Genomic DNA, 16,994 nt, shown 5'->3' with positions numbered 1-16,994 from the left:
TCTCCCTCGCAGGGGGCGTTTAGCTGCCGCCTCAAATTCACCAGCACTGTAGTGTAACGTAACTTTTTATTTATATTTGATAATAATTATTTAATTATTAATTAATTAGATTTAAAATGTTCGTCTCGTAAAATACCATCAAACTATGTAATTAATTTTTAATTTTATTAATATTTAGTATTCCATACCTGTAGGTTCGAGGTGAATGGAAATTTTTTGTTTTCGTAGTGCCAAAGTAGTTTCTACTCCTCCCTCCCTCCCTTCACCGGCACGGCACGGCAGGCGTCTCTCCCTGATCTGCCCTGCCTGGAGACCCTCCTCGTACTCCAGCCCGCCCTGCTCTCCGGCTCCGACCGACCACCGTTGCGGCAGCGACTCCGACTCCTGCCCACCCGCCCGCCCGCCGCGGCTTTGCCTGAGCCCCAGATCTCACTGCGCCCTACACGCCGCGGGCCCCAGATCTGCGGCGCGCCCGCCATGGACGCCGGCGCCGGGGCCACGGCCATCCGAGTGCCCTACCGCCACCTCCGCGACGCCGAGATGGAGCTCGTCAGCCTCAACGGCGGCGCTCCCGGAGGGGACGCGGGCCCGATGCCGCCGCCGCCGCCGCACAAGGACGCGGACCCGGACCCGGCGGGGCCGCACCAGCCGCGGAGCCGCGGCGCCACCGACAGGACCAAGCTCGTGCTCGCCTGTATGGTCGCCGCGGGCGTCCAGTTCGGATGGGCGCTGCAGCTCTCCCTCCTCACGCCATACATCCAGGTATTCTGCTACCAAGTTGGCGCACCACCTGCCCACCCCTCTGCTTCGCTCCTCGCTCACGCTCTTGCTAGCTGCTGTTCTACTACCTAGCTAGATTCCGCTGCCTGGCCTGGCCTCTCATTTGGGTTTGGTGGAGGCCGTCCCCTGCTGTGATCCCCCACTCCTTCTCGCGGCCTGCCTTCTTTGCTCTGCGCATTTAGGATAGCAGCGCCGGTGGATCTCGTCTTGCCCACCGCTTTCTCTTTTGGGTGACTGCATTTCTGTTTCCACCGCGCACCGATTACAGTCGCACACCGACTGCTTATTCCTACTCTTGTCTGCTGTATAAATGTTCCACATACCCAATTGTTTTCAGATTCAGATATACTAACGCTTGCTGCCAATACATTGAACTCTCAAGACAGGGAATACTCACTATCTGGCTACGAACTAGGCTAACACCAAACAAATCATGGCCGCTAAAACATCTCTAGACTCCAGGCTAGCAGGCAAAACCGCCACTCGGTTTTCATATCGATACCACATTGCTATGCTAAATTGAACCGTCTAAGACTTGTAGTAATGTCGCATATAAATGCTGGAATGCTGATTAAAATGTACTGTAACAACCACCGGGGTCGACCTGCATTTATGTTTTTTATGCCCCCACATCTCATTTCTGCAATGTATTCACCTGTTGCTTATTTCTCAATTTTGTGCAGACCCTAGGAATAGACCATGCCATGGCATCATTTATTTGGCTCTGTGGGCCTATAACTGGTTTTGTGGTAAGTCACCCCAGGGAGAATAAGGCTCCCCTCCTTTTTCTTTCTTTACTTGATTCATAGCCAGGATTAGAGCTATGTGCTGATGCGTCGCCTTTCCAGGTTCAACCTTGTGTTGGTGTTTGGAGTGATAAGTGCCGTTCAAAGTATGGGAGAAGACGACCATTTATTTTGGCTGGATGCATAATGATATGTGCTGCTGTGAGTTAGATGAAGTTTCCTAGGTCATTGTATTTCCTTTTCTCCGCAATTCCGCATGATCTAATAGATAGACTCCATACATAGGTAACTTTAATCGGGTTTTCTGCAGACCTCGGTTACATCTTAGGGGACACCACCGAGCACTGCAGGTAATCATCACAATGGTTCCTTGCTTGCTTTTATTTGCATCAAGCTTGTTGTCACTGAAATGCTGTGTTTTTTTTTAATTCAGAACATATAAAGGTTCAAGATTTCGAGCTGCTATGGTTTTCATTCTAGGATTCTGGATGTTGGACCTGGCAAACAATACAGTGCAAGTAAGCTTGTGATCTGGCATGCCTGCACCATGTCTTTATCAACTTTGGTGCTGAAGTTATATTGTAAAACTAAAAGACCTTTTAATGGACGTTCTCCTAACATTTTTGTTCCTTTCTGATATGTTTAGGGTCCTGCTCGTGCTCTTCTAGCTGATCTTTCAGGTGGTTACTACCCTAAATTTAGGAAGTTTACTAATGCTGGATTCACCATCAAGTCTTAGTTATTCAATGATCCTTTCTATTATGCAGGTCCTGATCAGTGTAATTCTGCAAATGCAATATTCTGCTCATGGATGGCTGTTGGAAATATTCTTGGTTTTTCAGCTGGTGCGAGCGGGGATTGGCACAAGTATGTTTTTTTTATGTGCTCTCTTTTGTGCTTGCGTAACCATGACTATGGTTCGACAGTTGATGTTCTCTTTAAGATAGTTATTATACATTTGATTTAACTTGTGCTAGTTGATGTAAATGGTACCTTGTGCAGTTAGCAAACCATAAGATATGTGTCGATTTGCATCCAAAAGTAATAGGCTAAAATTTGTGTGGCATTTTGATTTTTTCTCTGTTTATTCTGTAAAAGTAGTAGAGGAAACTAGCAATCCCGTAAGTTTGCTCTCTTACCTTTCCAATTTTTGTTTTCATGATGAAAATCCTCGCATAGTCAGATAAGCTTATATAAAAAAAACGATGATGGCATGTATAGCTCTTCATGCCATCTTTTGACATTTGGTCCTCTTATTAGGTGCTTCTTGGTCCACCAAGTTCACATATAATTTCTCCCAAATTCTCCCTAGTCAACAAAATCTACTTCTTTATGAGAATTGAGCTTGCCTGCTTGTTCTTTGTGCAGATGGTTTCCTTTTCTAACGACAAGAGCCTGCTGTGAAGCTTGTGGTAATTTGAAAGCAGCTTTCTTAATTGCAGTTGTAAGTTTTCAGAAATTCTGTAACTGCCCTTGGAATTTGAAGCTAGTACTTATGCACTAAGGATCCTTCTTAGATGTTCTATGGTTCTTTTAAGGACTGTGTATGCCAAAGCTTAGCAAGCTGAATTTTGCAGGTATTTCTTTTGTTTTGTATGTCTGTTACCCTGTACTTCGCTGAAGAGATCCCACTAGAGCCAAAAAATGCACAAGGACTATCAGATTCTGCTCCTCTACTGAACGGTTCTAGAGATGATGCCCATGCATTGAATGAACCAAATAATGAAAGATTTCCTAATGGCCATGTGGATGGAAACAATGTGTCGGCTAACAACACTGAGGAATTTCTAAATGCGAATTCCACCACAGACAATGGAGTCTTCAATGATGGACCTGGAGCAGTTTTGGTTAACATTTTGACCAGCATGAGGCATCTACCTCCTGGGATGCATTCAGTGCTTGTAGTTATGGCCCTAACATGGGTATGCTAGCAGATTACATATATACATGCCTACTGACACTTGCTGATGGTTTGTTTTCCATCTTCTAGATTGATGATTTACCCTTGTTTTATTTTCTTTGCAGTTGTCATGGTTTCCCTTTTTTCTTTTTGACACTGACTGGATGGGGCGTGAAGTTTACCATGGGGATCCAAATGGAGATCTGAGTGAGAGGAAAGCTTATGACAATGGTGTCCGAGAAGGTGCATTTGGTTTGCTATTGAATTCAGTAAGAACTCACGATCAATTTGTATTGCTAGTGTTTTTAGTGTTTGTGTATCTCAACGTAAGTTTGTAACTGTAATATTTACTCCATTTGTGTAGGTTGTCCTTGGCGTTGGTTCCTTCCTTGTTGATCCACTATGCCGGATGATTGGTGCAAGATTGGTTTGGGCCATTAGCAACTTCACAGTGTTTATTTGCATGATGGCTACAACAATACTAAGTTGGATCTCTTCTGATCTGTACTCAAGCAAACTCCATCACATCATTGGGGCAAATAAAACAGTCAAGACTACAGCATTGATTGTTTTCTCTCTTCTCGGATTGCCACTCTCCGTAAGTATCAGAACCATACTCAACATATTGTTCTTTGTGAATTAAGTTGGAAGCTGTCTTATGCTTTGCTCTTACGCATTGCAGATCACTTATAGCGTTCCATTTTCTGTGACTGCTGAGCTGACTGCCGGTACAGGAGGTGGACAAGGTTCGTGTTGCAGATATATTAGCACTGTTATTTATTATGCCCTTGTGAATCACACTGACTGATATTGTTTGTGCCCCATCTCCAGGTTTGGCCACAGGAGTCCTAAATCTCGCTATTGTAGTTCCGCAGGTTAGCAACTACCATTTTTGTTTTGAACCGTCTGCTGTATGCATAGCTGTGAAAGATGTCCATACACTAATGCTTACATTTTATTTACAGATAGTAGTCTCACTCGGAGCAGGTCCATGGGATGCTCTGTATGGGGGAGGAAACATCCCAGCGTTCGCCTTGGCTTCTGTCTTCTCCCTGGCAGCAGGTGTGCTCGCAGTTCTCAAGCTACCAAAGCTGTCGAACTCGTACCAATCTGCCGGTTTCCATGGATTTGGCTGATGCTCATGCCCAGAGCCGTCTGCCATGTAACATCCAGATACACACCAACACCTAGCCCCATTTTTCCATTCGTTTACAGAGAAATGATTCTTTTTCCTCGTACCCCTACAGAATAATGATAGTGAAAGTAGAAAATTAGGTTAGAGAGGCTAGTTAGGTTGATGTGCATACAAGCCAATGCAAAGGTGTAAAAGCTGTATCTTCGTTTTTTTGACAGTGTATGTAAGAGCCGCCCATATGGTGGAGAAATTTTACAAGTGGTGTAACATGTTTTGGTCCTAACCTGCCCTCTTTTGTACATTGTACTACTACAGCTACTACCACATGCTTATCTGTTTGTACCTTGTACTACTACCACTGCTGCATGCTTACAAGTGTTGATCAAATTCAGATGGTTCTGTATTTACATACAATTGAACTGTATACCATATCAAAATAGTAACACATTACATGCCTCCTCGCAAAAAATAAAACAAAAATTTACGTGCCTGCATAGTTTTGAGACAAGGACATGAACCAAGAGTTGCACTAGCTTCTTATCTTGGTCCGACTCGAATTAGGACTTTTGCGCTAACCATCCTCTCCTCGCTCGGCGCTCATTGGCGCGAATCGTAATCCGAGCTCGAGTCCGACATGGCATGGGCCTGTCTATTGGGCCATGAAACGGCCCAGCCTGGGAGTGGAGGAGAAGGCCTTGGCAGGGCCTTCCTCGTACCGGCCGCAACGGTACCGGAATCCTCCGGATCCTCGTTCCTAAATCCTAATCCTACCACCGGTGCCGATCGCCATGGCCGCCGCCTAGGTTGATCCGGCAACGAACCCTACCTCTGACCTCCACAGCGGGTCTGCCGACTCCGCCGTGCAGGACCGGAAGAAGTCCCGCGAGAGTGAGCGCCGCCGCCGCCGCCGCAAACAGAAGAAGAACAAGGCGGCGTATGCGGAGGCTGACGAGGAGGCGGGACTGACGGCGCCAAGGAGAATGCCGATCCGAAACCCCAGGTGCGGAGGAAATTATCGGGCTCGTGAGGGTTTAGCTTGGAAATGGTTTTGGCCTGACCTCTAAGGAACCACGTGGTGTGTGGCTTCGCCGCAGGTTGAGGTGGAGGTGGAGTACGTGCCGGAGAAGGCCGAGCTTGACGACGCCCTCCTCTCCCACTTTAAGGAAATCTTCGACAAGTTCACCTTCAAGGGCGCCCCCGCTGCCACCGAGGTAATCTCACTATTCTCAGTGATTGCCATTTTTGCCAACTTGAACAAAGGACCCGGAGACAGTGACGTCGCAGTGTAGTTAGTGCTCTTGATGCTGTTCTGTAATTTGACTGTTGGGTTCCTATCTTGCTGGTAGGATGGTGAGAAGGATGAGGCTGGCACTGATGCGGCCAAGAAGGGGGATGGATCTGACTCAGACGATGACGCACAGGAGGCCCAGCAAAAGAAGGAAGGGGGTGTGTCCAATAAGCAGAAGAAAGTTTGTTCTTCTGTCTCTGACTGTTTATTGTTACACCGAATCAGGGATTACGTTCTGTGCTCATTACCTTAAAATTGCATCTCTTTTGTGTTTTTCCAGTTGCAACGGAGGATGAAGATTGCAAAACTGAAACATATATGTGCCAGGCCAGATGTGGTTGAGGTAGCATGCCTCCTATTATATTATATACTTATTATAATTGCTCTGGAAAGTTTAATGTCTAACCTTGGTTGATTTTGCTTCCTACTGTATTTATCCACCTAGCATTGCATTGCCAAAAACTGCTGATGGCATCATGCACTTGGAACCAAAGTGAATCCAGAGATGTGTCTAACGGATGATATAGCTCAAGTAGAACTGCTTATGACAAATTGTATTAGATTTCAGCCATTTGATTTATCAAGTTACTGTTATCATTAGATGTGCAGTAGTAGCATTCTTTGCCCCTGTTGTTATTGCTCATTAAGGTTGTGTAGGACATTATTGAACCTTTCTGTTTTACCTATGTAATAGTTACAACTCATCTAGATTCTAGCATTGTTATGATTTGGGTAGATAGCTAGAGAAGTGAGTAGCTTTTTTCCCCCCACTCTTTACAAAAACACATTTGCAGACCATGATTGCAATACTGTTAAAACAAACATGAAAGTTGGTTTTAGTATTACTCAAGGGAGTAAGTTTAACTAAAGAACCTGTTAAGCTATTTCTGTGTTTTGTGCATGTATTTAACTCTTAATGCCATTTATTACTGTAAGGCTGCTTACGATGGTCTTCGTTTGATACAACTGTGCTTGCGTTGCTAGGTATGGGATGCTACTTTTGGCTCGCTGAGGCCTTGTTTTGGTTCTGTTGTGCAGGTCGATCTTCTCAAGAACCAGAAGTCTGATAAGGTGGATGTCACCATACAGCCTGAGGAATTGGAGGTTATGGATGATGTATTGGTGAATAATCCGCCAACCATGAAACAGGTATGAAGAAGCACAGAGAGGAGGAGAAGCTGTGGAATCAGAAGGAAGACTTCAGCGACATGGTGGCAGAGGTACGCACGTTTTGTTTTATTCTTTTGGCTTGGTTTCTCCTAAACAAGAGAACACAACCAACAGTGGCGCATTGTATTGTTTGGTGTGCAGAATGCAAGCAAGTGGAAGAGGAAGCGGCAGGAGAAGGATGGGAAGTCGAAAAAGAAGGAATTCAAGTTCTAGGGAGGGCAGAGCAACCTTCTCAAGAGAAGAGGGCGTTTGTTTGCCTGCCTCGTCAAAAAAAAAAAAAAAAATGGAAAAATAATACCACCCCACATTGTATAGAAGGGGGTATGCATACGCGCATGGACGAGTGTAGCTGTAATAGCTTCATGCGCCTGATGGTGGTACTGTATACTGACTACCATGTATGTCTCCATGCTTATCTAAGTCGGAGCAAAAACAATGTAACTAACCAGAGCTTGCCTGGAAGCACATAAGCCATGGCTATCCTACAGGGGTCCATGACGAGGGCTACCTGAAGAGGGCAGAGTCAAGTTGCAGCTTAGGTTCCAGATTACCGAAATTCAGAGTGAAGTAGTGAACCAAAACCAAGTTGACTACTCTGGATTCTGAAGAACAATGTGATCTGGTTCTTGTCTGGCAGCTTTGGCTTTGCCATTTGCTGTGCTCCCAGCGGGTGAGGACAAACTCGCAATTATTGAAGAGCTTTTTCAACTTTTTTTTAATCGCCTAGCACAAATACTTGTTGCACTTCAAATTTTACTTGGATGATGTATCAAATCGTATTGATCTATTTTCTGTTGTTTTTTTTTTTTGGGGGGGGGGGGGGGGGGGGGGGGGGGGGGGGTGGGGGGCGCCAGGAGCACCTGCAGTCCTGCACCCTCAATGGACGGAGGAAAAGCAGTAACGGGTTTGAGCCCTTCTCTTTCGGACAGGCCGCAAGGTTTGCTGGGCTTTCCTCGTTCCTTCCCTCAGGGCCCTGGGCCGACTTCTTCTCCTTCTTGTCGTCCGAAGTCTGAACTTCTGAAGCTTGTTGCTCACCGCTGCTGCGATCACCACCGCATCATTCAGCAGATGCCTTTCCAACCTTCTTGCCATTCGGTTCGGCCGGCGGCACCTAAGCCACCGCCGCCTGACGCGTGGCTCAGCCTCTCCGTCCCCACCCATACCCTACTCCAGTACTCCGCTACTCGGAAAACGAAACCGAACCCCATCGGTGAACGGCGATCGCTAGCTAGCTTGGCGATTTTCGAGCAGGTATTAATGACAGATGTTCTCTCATCCACCTTGATGGGGGAAATTGGGATCGAGCTGACTGGGCATGATTTTTGGCGCATTGGGAATGGGACTCGCATTACTAGCTACTTCCGCCGGATTCTTTCTTCTTCTATTCTACAGGCAGTTCCACATGCTGTTTCTTTGACGTGTTGCCATGCATTTATCCACTTTCTCATGCATGCTGCACGCACTTTCATTTCCTGTTCAGCAGTTAATTTCGGTTGAATAGTCATGGCACTGCCACCACTAGCCTATTTGTGTGTCACGTCATGGCCTCATGGCATGGCATGCGTTTCTTCGTGATGAATCGATCGATGATACTCCCTATGCAAAACGATCCCATTTCTTCAGCCAAGAGCTAGTGCTGGCAAACAAATTTGGGAATTGCTAGAACTCTGTGTTGGTAAATTGTAGCAGGGAATATATTCAAGTGCCCATATTGCTTCTTTCAGGATCTTGAGAGCCTTCTTGGACCAGTCTTCCCTTGTGGTAAGTAGGAGTATCTGTTGAGTTTAAATCACCCGGTTCTGATTTAGTAACGTAAAATAGTTTGACTTGATCTCATTTTGTATCGCTAGTACTATAAACTATTGAGTCCTGTGTGCGGCTGAGATTCGCTAGTATATGAATGACTTGCTGCAGTACAGTGCTGGTACTGCTGCAGCTTGATGGTAACTGAAACTGCGGGCGGCCGCCGCGTGGAGCTGCTGGAGCAGGAGCACGACGGTTGCGGTGAAGGGTGGGAGTGGGACACGTGGCGTCGCGACGGCCTCCGTCTTCCTCATCCAACTCGGTTGAGTTCTTCTTGTGTGCGGCTGCCAGCTGCGGCAGCGGCAGCGCCCTGCTCTGCTCTTCGCCTCCCTCAGCCTCAAGGTTAGCTAAGCTTGGTGAGTTTCAAAAAAAAAAAAGGTTAGCTTGGTGGAGGTCTCACTCCCATCCCATACCATGGCGCGCTTTCTTTCCCTATCTTGTTCTTATTTTGACTAGTATAATAAATAAAATCGTTTTCCTCCTCCTTTTTTTTTGTCATGCCGCCTGCCCTTTTGGGTGGAGCCTAGGCCATTTTGGGTCTCCACCACTACTCCCAAATCTTACAATTTTGGAGCCAGCCACTACACTAGTCTTCTCTTGCAGGCTGTGGCTGTCCCACTCCCAACCCAATTCCATTCCAACGGCAGGGCCTGCGCCACAAGTAATAAAGTAGCCTGTTTTCTTCCTCTCATGTTCCATTCCACCATCCCTGGCCCTGCAACTGCAATAGCACCACGAAACCTGAGGAACCCAGCCAGCCGCCAGCCATTTCTGAACCTCAACACCCTGCCACCCAAGGCCATAGTATCACTGTCACTGGGTGCAGGCGTGCAGCAAATTGAGGGAGGGAAGGCGACTCATTTTATTAATCCGTGCAGGCGTGCAGCACATTGATCAAGTCCTGTGCTGTGCTGTGCTGTGCTGTGAAACCATCTCCATTCCATTGTGCTACTGCATGCTATGCTATCCACCCGGCTTTTGACTTGACCAGCAGCAGGCTCTGCCTCTGAATGTGCTAGCCTACGACTGGCACACCTACCTGTGCTGTATGCCATGGCTGGCATCATTATTATCATTCAACGCCGTGGATGAGGTTCTCGCTTCATCTTCTTCTTCTTTCCTATCACCTAAGCAAAGCATAAATACACAGGCGTCAGTCATCGCATTCCTGTGTTGTGTTGTGTTGGACTTGAAAGACTGACTGAGGGAGGGAGGGGGGATGGTGAGCAGGAGCAGCAATCTAGAGGTCTTCCTGGAGGCCGCCACTCCACGGTTGCCGTGGCGATCAGCGCCCATGGTGAGACGACACCTCTGATATCCATTCTTACCAATCTTGTGCTGGCTAGCTCCTGCATTTGCATTCTCCACAATCAAGTGTCCTAGTCTGATCATTCCTAATAGAGATGTCCAATTTTTTTTGCACTTACTGATAATATATGTATGATACTTTTTCTAGTGATTGCTCACCTTACCATTTTGCACCTGTGAGCAAAAAAAAATATTTTTTCTTTACTGTTACCAACACCATCAGGCTCTGTTCTCGTCAATCAACAATAATTCGACTGTTTTTCTTCTCCTTTTTATATACAAGGACTGTTTCCGAGGGCCAGACACTGTCTGGCAACTGGAGAAGAAACACTCGGTCGACTACTTCACCCTGGAGGATCTGTGGGAGCATTATTCAGAGAGCAGCGCGTACGGCCTCGCTGTTCCTGTCCATCTTCAGACGACGGGCAAGTCAATTACCCAGCATTTCGTTCCCTACCTATCAGCTATTCAGATATACACCGCCAAGGCTCTTGCTGGTGTCCCCAGGTTCGCCCTACTTATTATCTGAATTGATGCCTGACTTGCTTAGCTAGCTCTCATGAGTTGCATTTCAGGCAACATTCTAGTCTAGCTCTTTCGTTCTCTGGGAACTGACCAACAATTTCCTGTGCATGCCGATTGGAATTGATGAAAACCCACACAGCAGGAGCATGGAAAGCGAGACTGATTCTTGGAGCGACGATAATAGCGTCGGCGACAAGGATTCCAGGTCTTGGGATGCCGCGTCATCGTATGATTCAAGCCATGAAGACTTGGATGATCCTACTGTTCGTTCAAAGCAAGGTGGATACTTGAATTTCCAGTACAGTGAATGCGACCCACCCTATGAGAGAATTCCTCTTGCAGACAAGGTACCACTAGTCCTAACATATGTATGCTATATGACTGCTGAACAGTCTAATAATCTCTCAAGTTGAAAGACTAAGGCAATGCGGCAGTAATTTTGAAGTAGTGTGTTACTTACGATCAGGTGGCAGAGCTGGCACAAGACTATCCGTGCTTGACATCGCTGAACAGCGCAGAATTGTCACCTTCAAGCTGGCTATCGGTAGCATGGTACTTCATTTTTTGTACCAAATTTCATCCATCTATTGCAATTTGTTTTGGAGATTATATGGCAGAACAATATCTACTGTTACCTTTTTGACAGTATAGAGAATGAGATTCCAGCAACATGAAGAAGCTATAATAAATAAAGCTATAGACGCCTTTAATGATTCATCCTTTTTCTAGCGCTGTCCATTGTGATTCTGCCTTTCCGAGATATATATGTTCACTTTTGCTCTGACTTATCCTTCATTCATCAGGTATCCTATTTACCATATCCCTTATCATGGGAACCTGAAGGGAATTTCTGCATGTTTCCTTACCTACCATTCTATTTCAACGGTGTTTCAAGGTATGGTACCCTTCTGTTCTATGCATGATCGAAAGGAATTCCATTCACAGTACATCTCTTTGTTTTTTTTTAAAAAAAATATATGGCAGGAGCTCTGCCTCTCAATTAAGATATGAATAAGAGTTTATGTACAGAATGGCCGAAGGCCTAAATGCACACCCAAAACACTTTCTCTGCTATGGGAGCACCGAACACACTAATTGAAATTGTTATTGAACGCCCTCCCATGTAGTTCGATGTCTTCTTTGGCTTTGGAGGCCACCTGTCTTGCATCCATGGAGCTGTTCTGGAAAATCCTCCTATTCCTTTCCTTCCAAATATTCCAAAACGTGTAGATTACCACCCCGTACATCTCTTGTTTGTTGCATGCAAACTTTTGTCTTAGTTTCGTGCATTATATATGCTTGAGTATGTAGTTGCTGCAATCCAATCTAGCTTCTTGCATTGTGGAGAAAGAGCCTACTCTAACGAAGTTGTTTCCACCTCCCCGAAAGACAAACAGGCCTGTCATTACTTCAGTATTGTAGTGCATGCGTGCATATATGATATGATATTAATGGGTTGGTCATACTATATATATGCATGTAACAAGATTGCTGCATAACGTGTGTTTGCGGCGATGGTGATTCCTGGCACGGACAAATTAAACTGAACTGAAATGAATAGGTTGGTTGCATTGCAGATGAGATCATAGTGAGATGCGGTGGCGACAGGACCGTGGCGCTTTCCCCATTCGGACTGGCGACCTACAGAATGGAAGCAGGGAAGCGGATCTGGACGGAGCCGCATCACATGCCTGCAGCTGCTGGTAGTGGTAGTGGTAGTGGTGGTGGATCACCAAATGTTGCTGCTGCTGGTAGTGCTAGGTTATCAGTCTCATCATCCCATTCTGACCTCTACTGGGCAGCATCCTCTTGGCTGAAGCAAGTGGGAGCACACCATCCTGACTTTAACTTCTTCACAGCTCATCGCTCTGCGATCAGATAGCAGGAGCAGGAGACATCATATATGATATACAGATGCCAATGCCATGTATTTTTCTTCCTTTCATATGCATACACTTCAACTGCTGTCTGTTGGTGAAAAAAAAGGGACAACAGGTAAAGTAGCGATGGACGTCTCTGTTTCCGTCAGCCTCGGACAAAAGCACAAACAGTTAAACACCACTCAGACAGGTTCTTGTGTCAATTTCTTTTATTTATTCTTTTTATGAGAATACACTGAAGAATTGCATGTCAAACGTATTAAGTAAAATATGCACTACGACTACTGGAGCGCTCAGTACCCTACATCAACACAGGATCACACACCAACCATACTATCAAGTCCTTTCTCCCCTATTTTCCCGTTGGTAGTGGAGCCACACATCTTCTTTTTTTATTATTTACTAGCAAACATGTCCGTGCGTTGCAACGGGAGAAAATCAAAATTTGTATCTCCACTTAGTTACTAAAGATATGTATATTTTTGTAACGCCCGAGCTCGGAAAAAACGGCTAAGATCCACTCTACACGTTGAATGGACCACACCTGCTAATTAACTCACTTACGCTTTCGTCCTCGCTTCACGCAAAAGGTTCAAACCGAAGTTTATTAGCTTCCCGAAGCTCAGGCTTTTAAGTTGGCTCCACCCACCCTCTGGTTCGTACTAAGGCCGGCTGCTACAGTAGGTTCCACGGCTACAGTATCCGACAACCTTTCACGTCTATAGTCCGGCAATCTGAGCTACAGTGGTCCGTCGGCCCAGCCCATCATCAGACCGGCCCAAGGCCCATTAGTGGAGTCTCACAATTTTGCATTTAATCCATCAGCAATGAAGCAATAATTAAAATTTTGAAATGAAGCAATAGTTAAATTAGAACATTCTATAAAGTGCAATTTAGAATAACACCAGCTAAATTAGTAAATTTCTTCTGTAGTGCAAAATAAGTAGATATATAAGAGCATATTTAATTATCCATGAAAGAGCGGAAAAGTTCAGTGCAAAAAGGAATCCTTGTAGGCAGCCCGCCTTGCTTGCTAGGGCACCGCCGTTGGCGGTCGCATCCGCTTCGCCGCCGCCGCCGCCGTCGGCAGCCACCTTGCCGACGTTCGCCACCTCCTCCCCCGCTCGCTTCCCCACCCTGATAGGTTGTTGATGGCCACCTTGCCGCCCCGCCGCCACCCCCTCCTGCGGCGTCGCGTTTGCCGGCGGCGCAACCCCCGCTACCGCCTCCCAGTTAGATTAGACCATAGGCTGCCCAAGATTTCTGTTTATGATTTAATTAATTAGACCATTTGCTGATCTAGGTTATAATAAAAATAATTTTTATTCTTAATCAAATTACATCAATAATTTAGTAGTTGAAATATTTGATTATTAAGGATTAGCGAAAGATGAAAGATCTAAAGACCCATAATATATTGTGTTTATTATTTATTTTTATGCTTATAAGAAAAAACCTGAGAGAATCGAGAAAACAAAAATGACATGCAAAATAGTAAGGGAAAAGGCATGAGAAAAACGGACTTGATAGTCCATAAAAGAAAAAGAGAGAAAAAAGAGAAGAAAAAACAAAAAAGGAAATCAAATATGAAAATGAAAACGGATACGGTAACTAATCGGAGATAGTCCAGAAAAAAGAAAAAAGGCCGGACAGATGATGGAATAGAAAAAGAGGAAAAAAACTGAATTTACTATATATACACTAATCGTATTGGGTAAGGACTTTTTTTCGCAGGAGCATACGCGACTCAGTATGTTTTGGAATTGGACTCCGTATCGCGCTAGACAAGAGCTATTCTAGCTCGTATGAGTACATGTTATATACATAAGTCCGGACAGAGAAAACTCTCCATTGTTCTGTAGTTAGGAGAAGACGGTAAAAAAATGAACGGATAAAAAAAAAGGTGGGAGAGAAATTTTGTGTTCCTTTCTCCGGTTTAAGATCCCTCCGGTTTAAGGCCCTCAGCTTCACTAGAGGAGTTAGGAAGACAAAGAAATCATCTTTTAGAGCACCAACAACATAGGCATACAAAATCAATTGTCCCAGCAAAAAGTTATATATCTTCCATATAGGATATAGGATCCGAGGCATTGACGCTAATGTCATTCTATCCCAAGCCACTATATATATACACACTGTATTTTTCTTCGTACCAGTCCTATATTACTTGTTCTTCTACCTTTCTCGACCTCAACATGCAAGCTGCTAGCTCCAACCGTAAGCCTTCACGTGCGAGGGGTGGACTCCTCTGGATAAGAGAAAACACATCTCGAAGGTGTTCATCTCTCACAATGCGTTGTTCCGGTGAGTGCTTCTGCACAAAGTCAGGTGAGGCACTTGTTGACAACCTGCAATGCAAGGCTACTATCTCCATGCTTTTTTTTTTTTTTTTGAGTTAAATGCACCAGAGATCCATTAACTTATGAGGAGGTTTCAGTTGGGTTCATCAACTTTTAAAATGGTTTTTTTGAATCCATAAACTTTTAAATGGTTTGCTGTAGTCCATACATATTTATTTAACTTTAAATTCAAAGCACGTTGATAGAAACCCCCTTTCCGCACCGCTGCTGGACGGCTACCAGGGCCGCGGCCGGGAGTTCAGGCTCTGCGGCAGGGACCCGGCGCTGGCGACCCGACGGCAAGGGCACGGCATCGATGTTCACGATGTGCTCCTCGTGGAGGTCTAGCAGGCCGAACGTGCTCTGGGATGCGGCGGCTCGGGATGGGGTGGCGCAGCTCTACGTGGCTCGCTGGCTTCCGCGACAACACCTGCAACTCCTCCCAGCACTCGCGCGCAACGCCGCGCGGGCGAGCGGCCGGAGCGAGCAGAATGCCTTGCTAGCTTGATGACATCACCATGAAGTCATGCTCACACATTATACGACCATTTTCCTTTAGAAAAATAAATTCAGAAAAACTTTAGAAATACACTTCTGCAGTTCCTCTCTGGCAGGCGGACACGGCAAGACAGGGAGAGGCATGCTCAACAGCGCTCGTGTGTGTGGTCCGGATAGCTTCGAATTTAGCTCTCGAATTTTACGGGATGCCGGCAGGGGCGGCGGGCGTGAGATTCGCGGCGCACTGGGCGCGACCGCGAGCGAAGCGAACCTCCACGCGCGCGCGCAGCGGCTGCGCACGCAGACGCAGGCCCTCTGCTGCGGGTCCGCCGGCCGCGGCTCAGGGCCACGGCGCGGGGTCACGGCGAGGAGGCAGCCGGCCGCGGAGTCGCCAGCCGCGGGGTCATGGACTGTCTGCTCTGCCCGGCCTCTCCTTAGCCATGGACGCCGCAGCAGCAGCCGCCTCCACAACGCTCCTCTACGGCGCGCTCCTCCTGGCGGCGTTCCTCTTCGTGGCCGCCGCGGGAGCAAGAGTGGTGGTCAGCTCCCCACTCCCAGGTGGACCCACTCTTCGACCCTAGGTCGTCTCGCACCTACTCCCCGTTCTCCTGCAGTTCCGCCGCGTGCGCGCAGCTCGGCCAGGAAGGCAACGGCTGCTCAAGCTCTACCTCATGTTCAAGCTGCGATGCATCCTCTCCCAGGCTATCGGACGCGTCGTCGCCGCCGCGCTTGTGGCAGCACTCAAGGCGCGCCCAGGGCTCCCAGGTGCCGTTGCCTGCTCGCGCACCCTCGTGGCCGCGGCAGCGGCTCGCCAGGGCGCTCGCACTTCGCAGCGGTCTACGTCTGGCACGCGATCACCGGCTACTGGGGCGGCGTCCGTCCCGGCGGGCCCGGGACGGAGCACTACCGCTCCAGCATGCAGTTCCCCAAGGTCTCGCCGGGCGTCATGGAGAACGAGCCCGGCATGAAGACCGACGTGCTCACCGTGCAGGGGCTAGGCCTCGTGCACCCGCGCGCCGTGTACCACTTCTACGACGAGCTCCACGCGTACCTCGCCGCCGCCGGAGTCGACGGCGTCAAGGTGGACGTGCAGTGCATCCTAGAGACGCTCGGCGCTCGCAGGCGCTGATTCCGTCGCCGCCTCCGTCGGTCGCCCTGAAGCAGTACACGGTCTGCACGATGACGGTGATGTTCTGGTCCAGGTTAGAGAGGTAGTAGAGGCCGTTGGGCGTCTCCTCCGTCGGCGGCACCAACGACGGCTCCCTGCGTGCGTGCGTGCATCCATCCATGCAGGAGAACGTAGACGAGCAGGAGAACTGGATGAACGAACATTTCCATTGTTGGAGTCAGATCAGCAGCGAGCAGCAACGGATTGGATCTGGACGACGTAGACCTAGTTTGTGCCGCAGTTCGCTCGCTGGCGTGGGCGTGGACTTGCCTGCTTCGCGCCGGCCTACCAGCCGTGCGCACGAGCAGGCCTGCCGTGGCCACACGAGCCACCGCTGCGAAGTGCGAGCGCCCTGGCGAGCCGCTACCGCGGGCGCGCGAGCAGGCAACGGCGCCTGGGAGCCCTGGGCGCGCCTCGAGTGCTGCCACAAGCGCGGCGGCGACGACGCGTCCGA

At 47.7% G+C, this 16,994-nt stretch overlaps 3 protein-coding genes and 2 long non-coding RNA genes across 9 annotated transcripts; all 5 read left to right on the top strand.

Annotated features, from left to right (window-relative positions):
• The first annotated feature begins 238 nt into the window (after positions 1-238).
• On the top strand, positions 239-4,899 carry LOC136468119 (sucrose transport protein SUT4-like). Of its 2 annotated transcripts, XM_066466987.1 has the most exons (14): positions 240-762; positions 1,464-1,529; positions 1,629-1,727; positions 1,812-1,876; positions 1,960-2,044; positions 2,173-2,206; positions 2,294-2,393; positions 2,895-2,970; positions 3,104-3,448; positions 3,552-3,695; positions 3,791-4,024; positions 4,109-4,172; positions 4,258-4,301; positions 4,392-4,899. In XM_066466987.1, exons 1-14 carry the CDS (start codon positions 478-480, stop codon positions 4,560-4,562), a joined length of 1,812 nt encoding a protein of 603 aa, XP_066323084.1. In that variant the 5' UTR covers positions 240-477; the 3' UTR covers positions 4,563-4,899. The 2 variants fall into 2 exon arrangements, with proteins under 2 accessions (XP_066323085.1, XP_066323084.1); XM_066466988.1 differs by lacking the exon at positions 3,104-3,448 and having other exon boundaries at positions 239-762.
• Positions 4,900-5,317: 418 nt separating this feature from the next.
• On the top strand, positions 5,318-7,699 carry LOC136464922 (uncharacterized). The gene is made up of 6 exons (XR_010761300.1): positions 5,318-5,561; positions 5,656-5,772; positions 5,908-6,030; positions 6,130-6,192; positions 6,888-7,069; positions 7,161-7,699. It is a non-coding gene; the product is annotated as an uncharacterized lncRNA (long non-coding RNA).
• Positions 7,700-8,123: 424 nt separating this feature from the next.
• On the top strand, positions 8,124-9,125 carry LOC136464921 (uncharacterized). The gene is made up of 3 exons (XR_010761299.1): positions 8,124-8,270; positions 8,744-8,780; positions 8,934-9,125. It is a non-coding gene; the product is annotated as an uncharacterized lncRNA (long non-coding RNA).
• A 262-nt stretch (positions 9,126-9,387) lies between these two features.
• LOC136468121 (uncharacterized) lies at positions 9,388-12,600 on the top strand. Of its 4 annotated transcripts, none has more exons than XM_066466992.1 (7): positions 9,388-9,915; positions 10,053-10,119; positions 10,414-10,637; positions 10,795-11,002; positions 11,122-11,207; positions 11,459-11,550; positions 12,233-12,600. In XM_066466992.1, exons 1-7 carry the CDS (start codon positions 9,911-9,913, stop codon positions 12,535-12,537), a joined length of 987 nt encoding a protein of 328 aa, XP_066323089.1. In that variant the 5' UTR covers positions 9,388-9,910; the 3' UTR covers positions 12,538-12,600. The 4 variants fall into 4 exon arrangements, with proteins under 4 accessions (XP_066323089.1, XP_066323088.1, XP_066323087.1 ...); XM_066466990.1 differs by having other exon boundaries at positions 9,394-9,915; positions 10,019-10,119; XM_066466991.1 differs by having other exon boundaries at positions 9,392-10,119; positions 10,798-11,002.
• A 2,911-nt stretch (positions 12,601-15,511) lies between these two features.
• On the top strand, positions 15,512-16,764 carry LOC136464920 (uncharacterized). The gene is made up of 2 exons (XM_066463868.1): positions 15,512-15,953; positions 16,074-16,764. Exons 1-2 carry the CDS (start codon positions 15,515-15,517, stop codon positions 16,499-16,501), a joined length of 867 nt encoding a protein of 288 aa, XP_066319965.1. The 5' UTR covers positions 15,512-15,514; the 3' UTR covers positions 16,502-16,764.
• The last annotated feature ends 230 nt before the right edge of the window (positions 16,765-16,994 follow it).

This window comes from Miscanthus floridulus, chromosome 7 (assembly GCF_019320115.1).
Source record: "Miscanthus floridulus cultivar M001 chromosome 7, ASM1932011v1, whole genome shotgun sequence".
Taxonomy (NCBI): Eukaryota; Viridiplantae; Streptophyta; class Magnoliopsida; order Poales; family Poaceae; genus Miscanthus; species Miscanthus floridulus.
Note: the sequence above shows the minus strand (reverse complement) of the source record. Positions and strands in the feature narration are given on the sequence as shown.

Coding starts and splice junctions, on each gene's coding strand:
- LOC136468119 (XM_066466987.1), top strand. CDS start 478: ATGGACGCCGGCGCCGGGGCCACGGCCATCCGAGTGCCCTACCGCCAC. Junction 4,025..4,108: donor TTCTCGGATTGCCACTCTCC/GTAAGTATCAGA, acceptor TACGCATTGCAG/ATCACTTATAGCGTTCCATT. Junction 4,173..4,257: donor CGGTACAGGAGGTGGACAAG/GTTCGTGTTGCA, acceptor CCCCATCTCCAG/GTTTGGCCACAGGAGTCCTA.
- LOC136468121 (XM_066466990.1), top strand. CDS start 10,042: ATGGTGAGCAGGAGCAGCAATCTAGAGGTCTTCCTGGAGGCCGCCACT. Junction 11,208..11,458: donor AGCTGGCTATCGGTAGCATG/GTACTTCATTTT, acceptor TTCATTCATCAG/GTATCCTATTTACCATATCC. Junction 11,551..12,232: donor TATTTCAACGGTGTTTCAAG/GTATGGTACCCT, acceptor GTTGCATTGCAG/ATGAGATCATAGTGAGATGC.
- LOC136464920 (XM_066463868.1), top strand. CDS start 15,515: ATGCTCAACAGCGCTCGTGTGTGTGGTCCGGATAGCTTCGAATTTAGC. Junction 15,954..16,073: donor GACCCACTCTTCGACCCTAG/GTCGTCTCGCAC, acceptor ATCCTCTCCCAG/GCTATCGGACGCGTCGTCGC.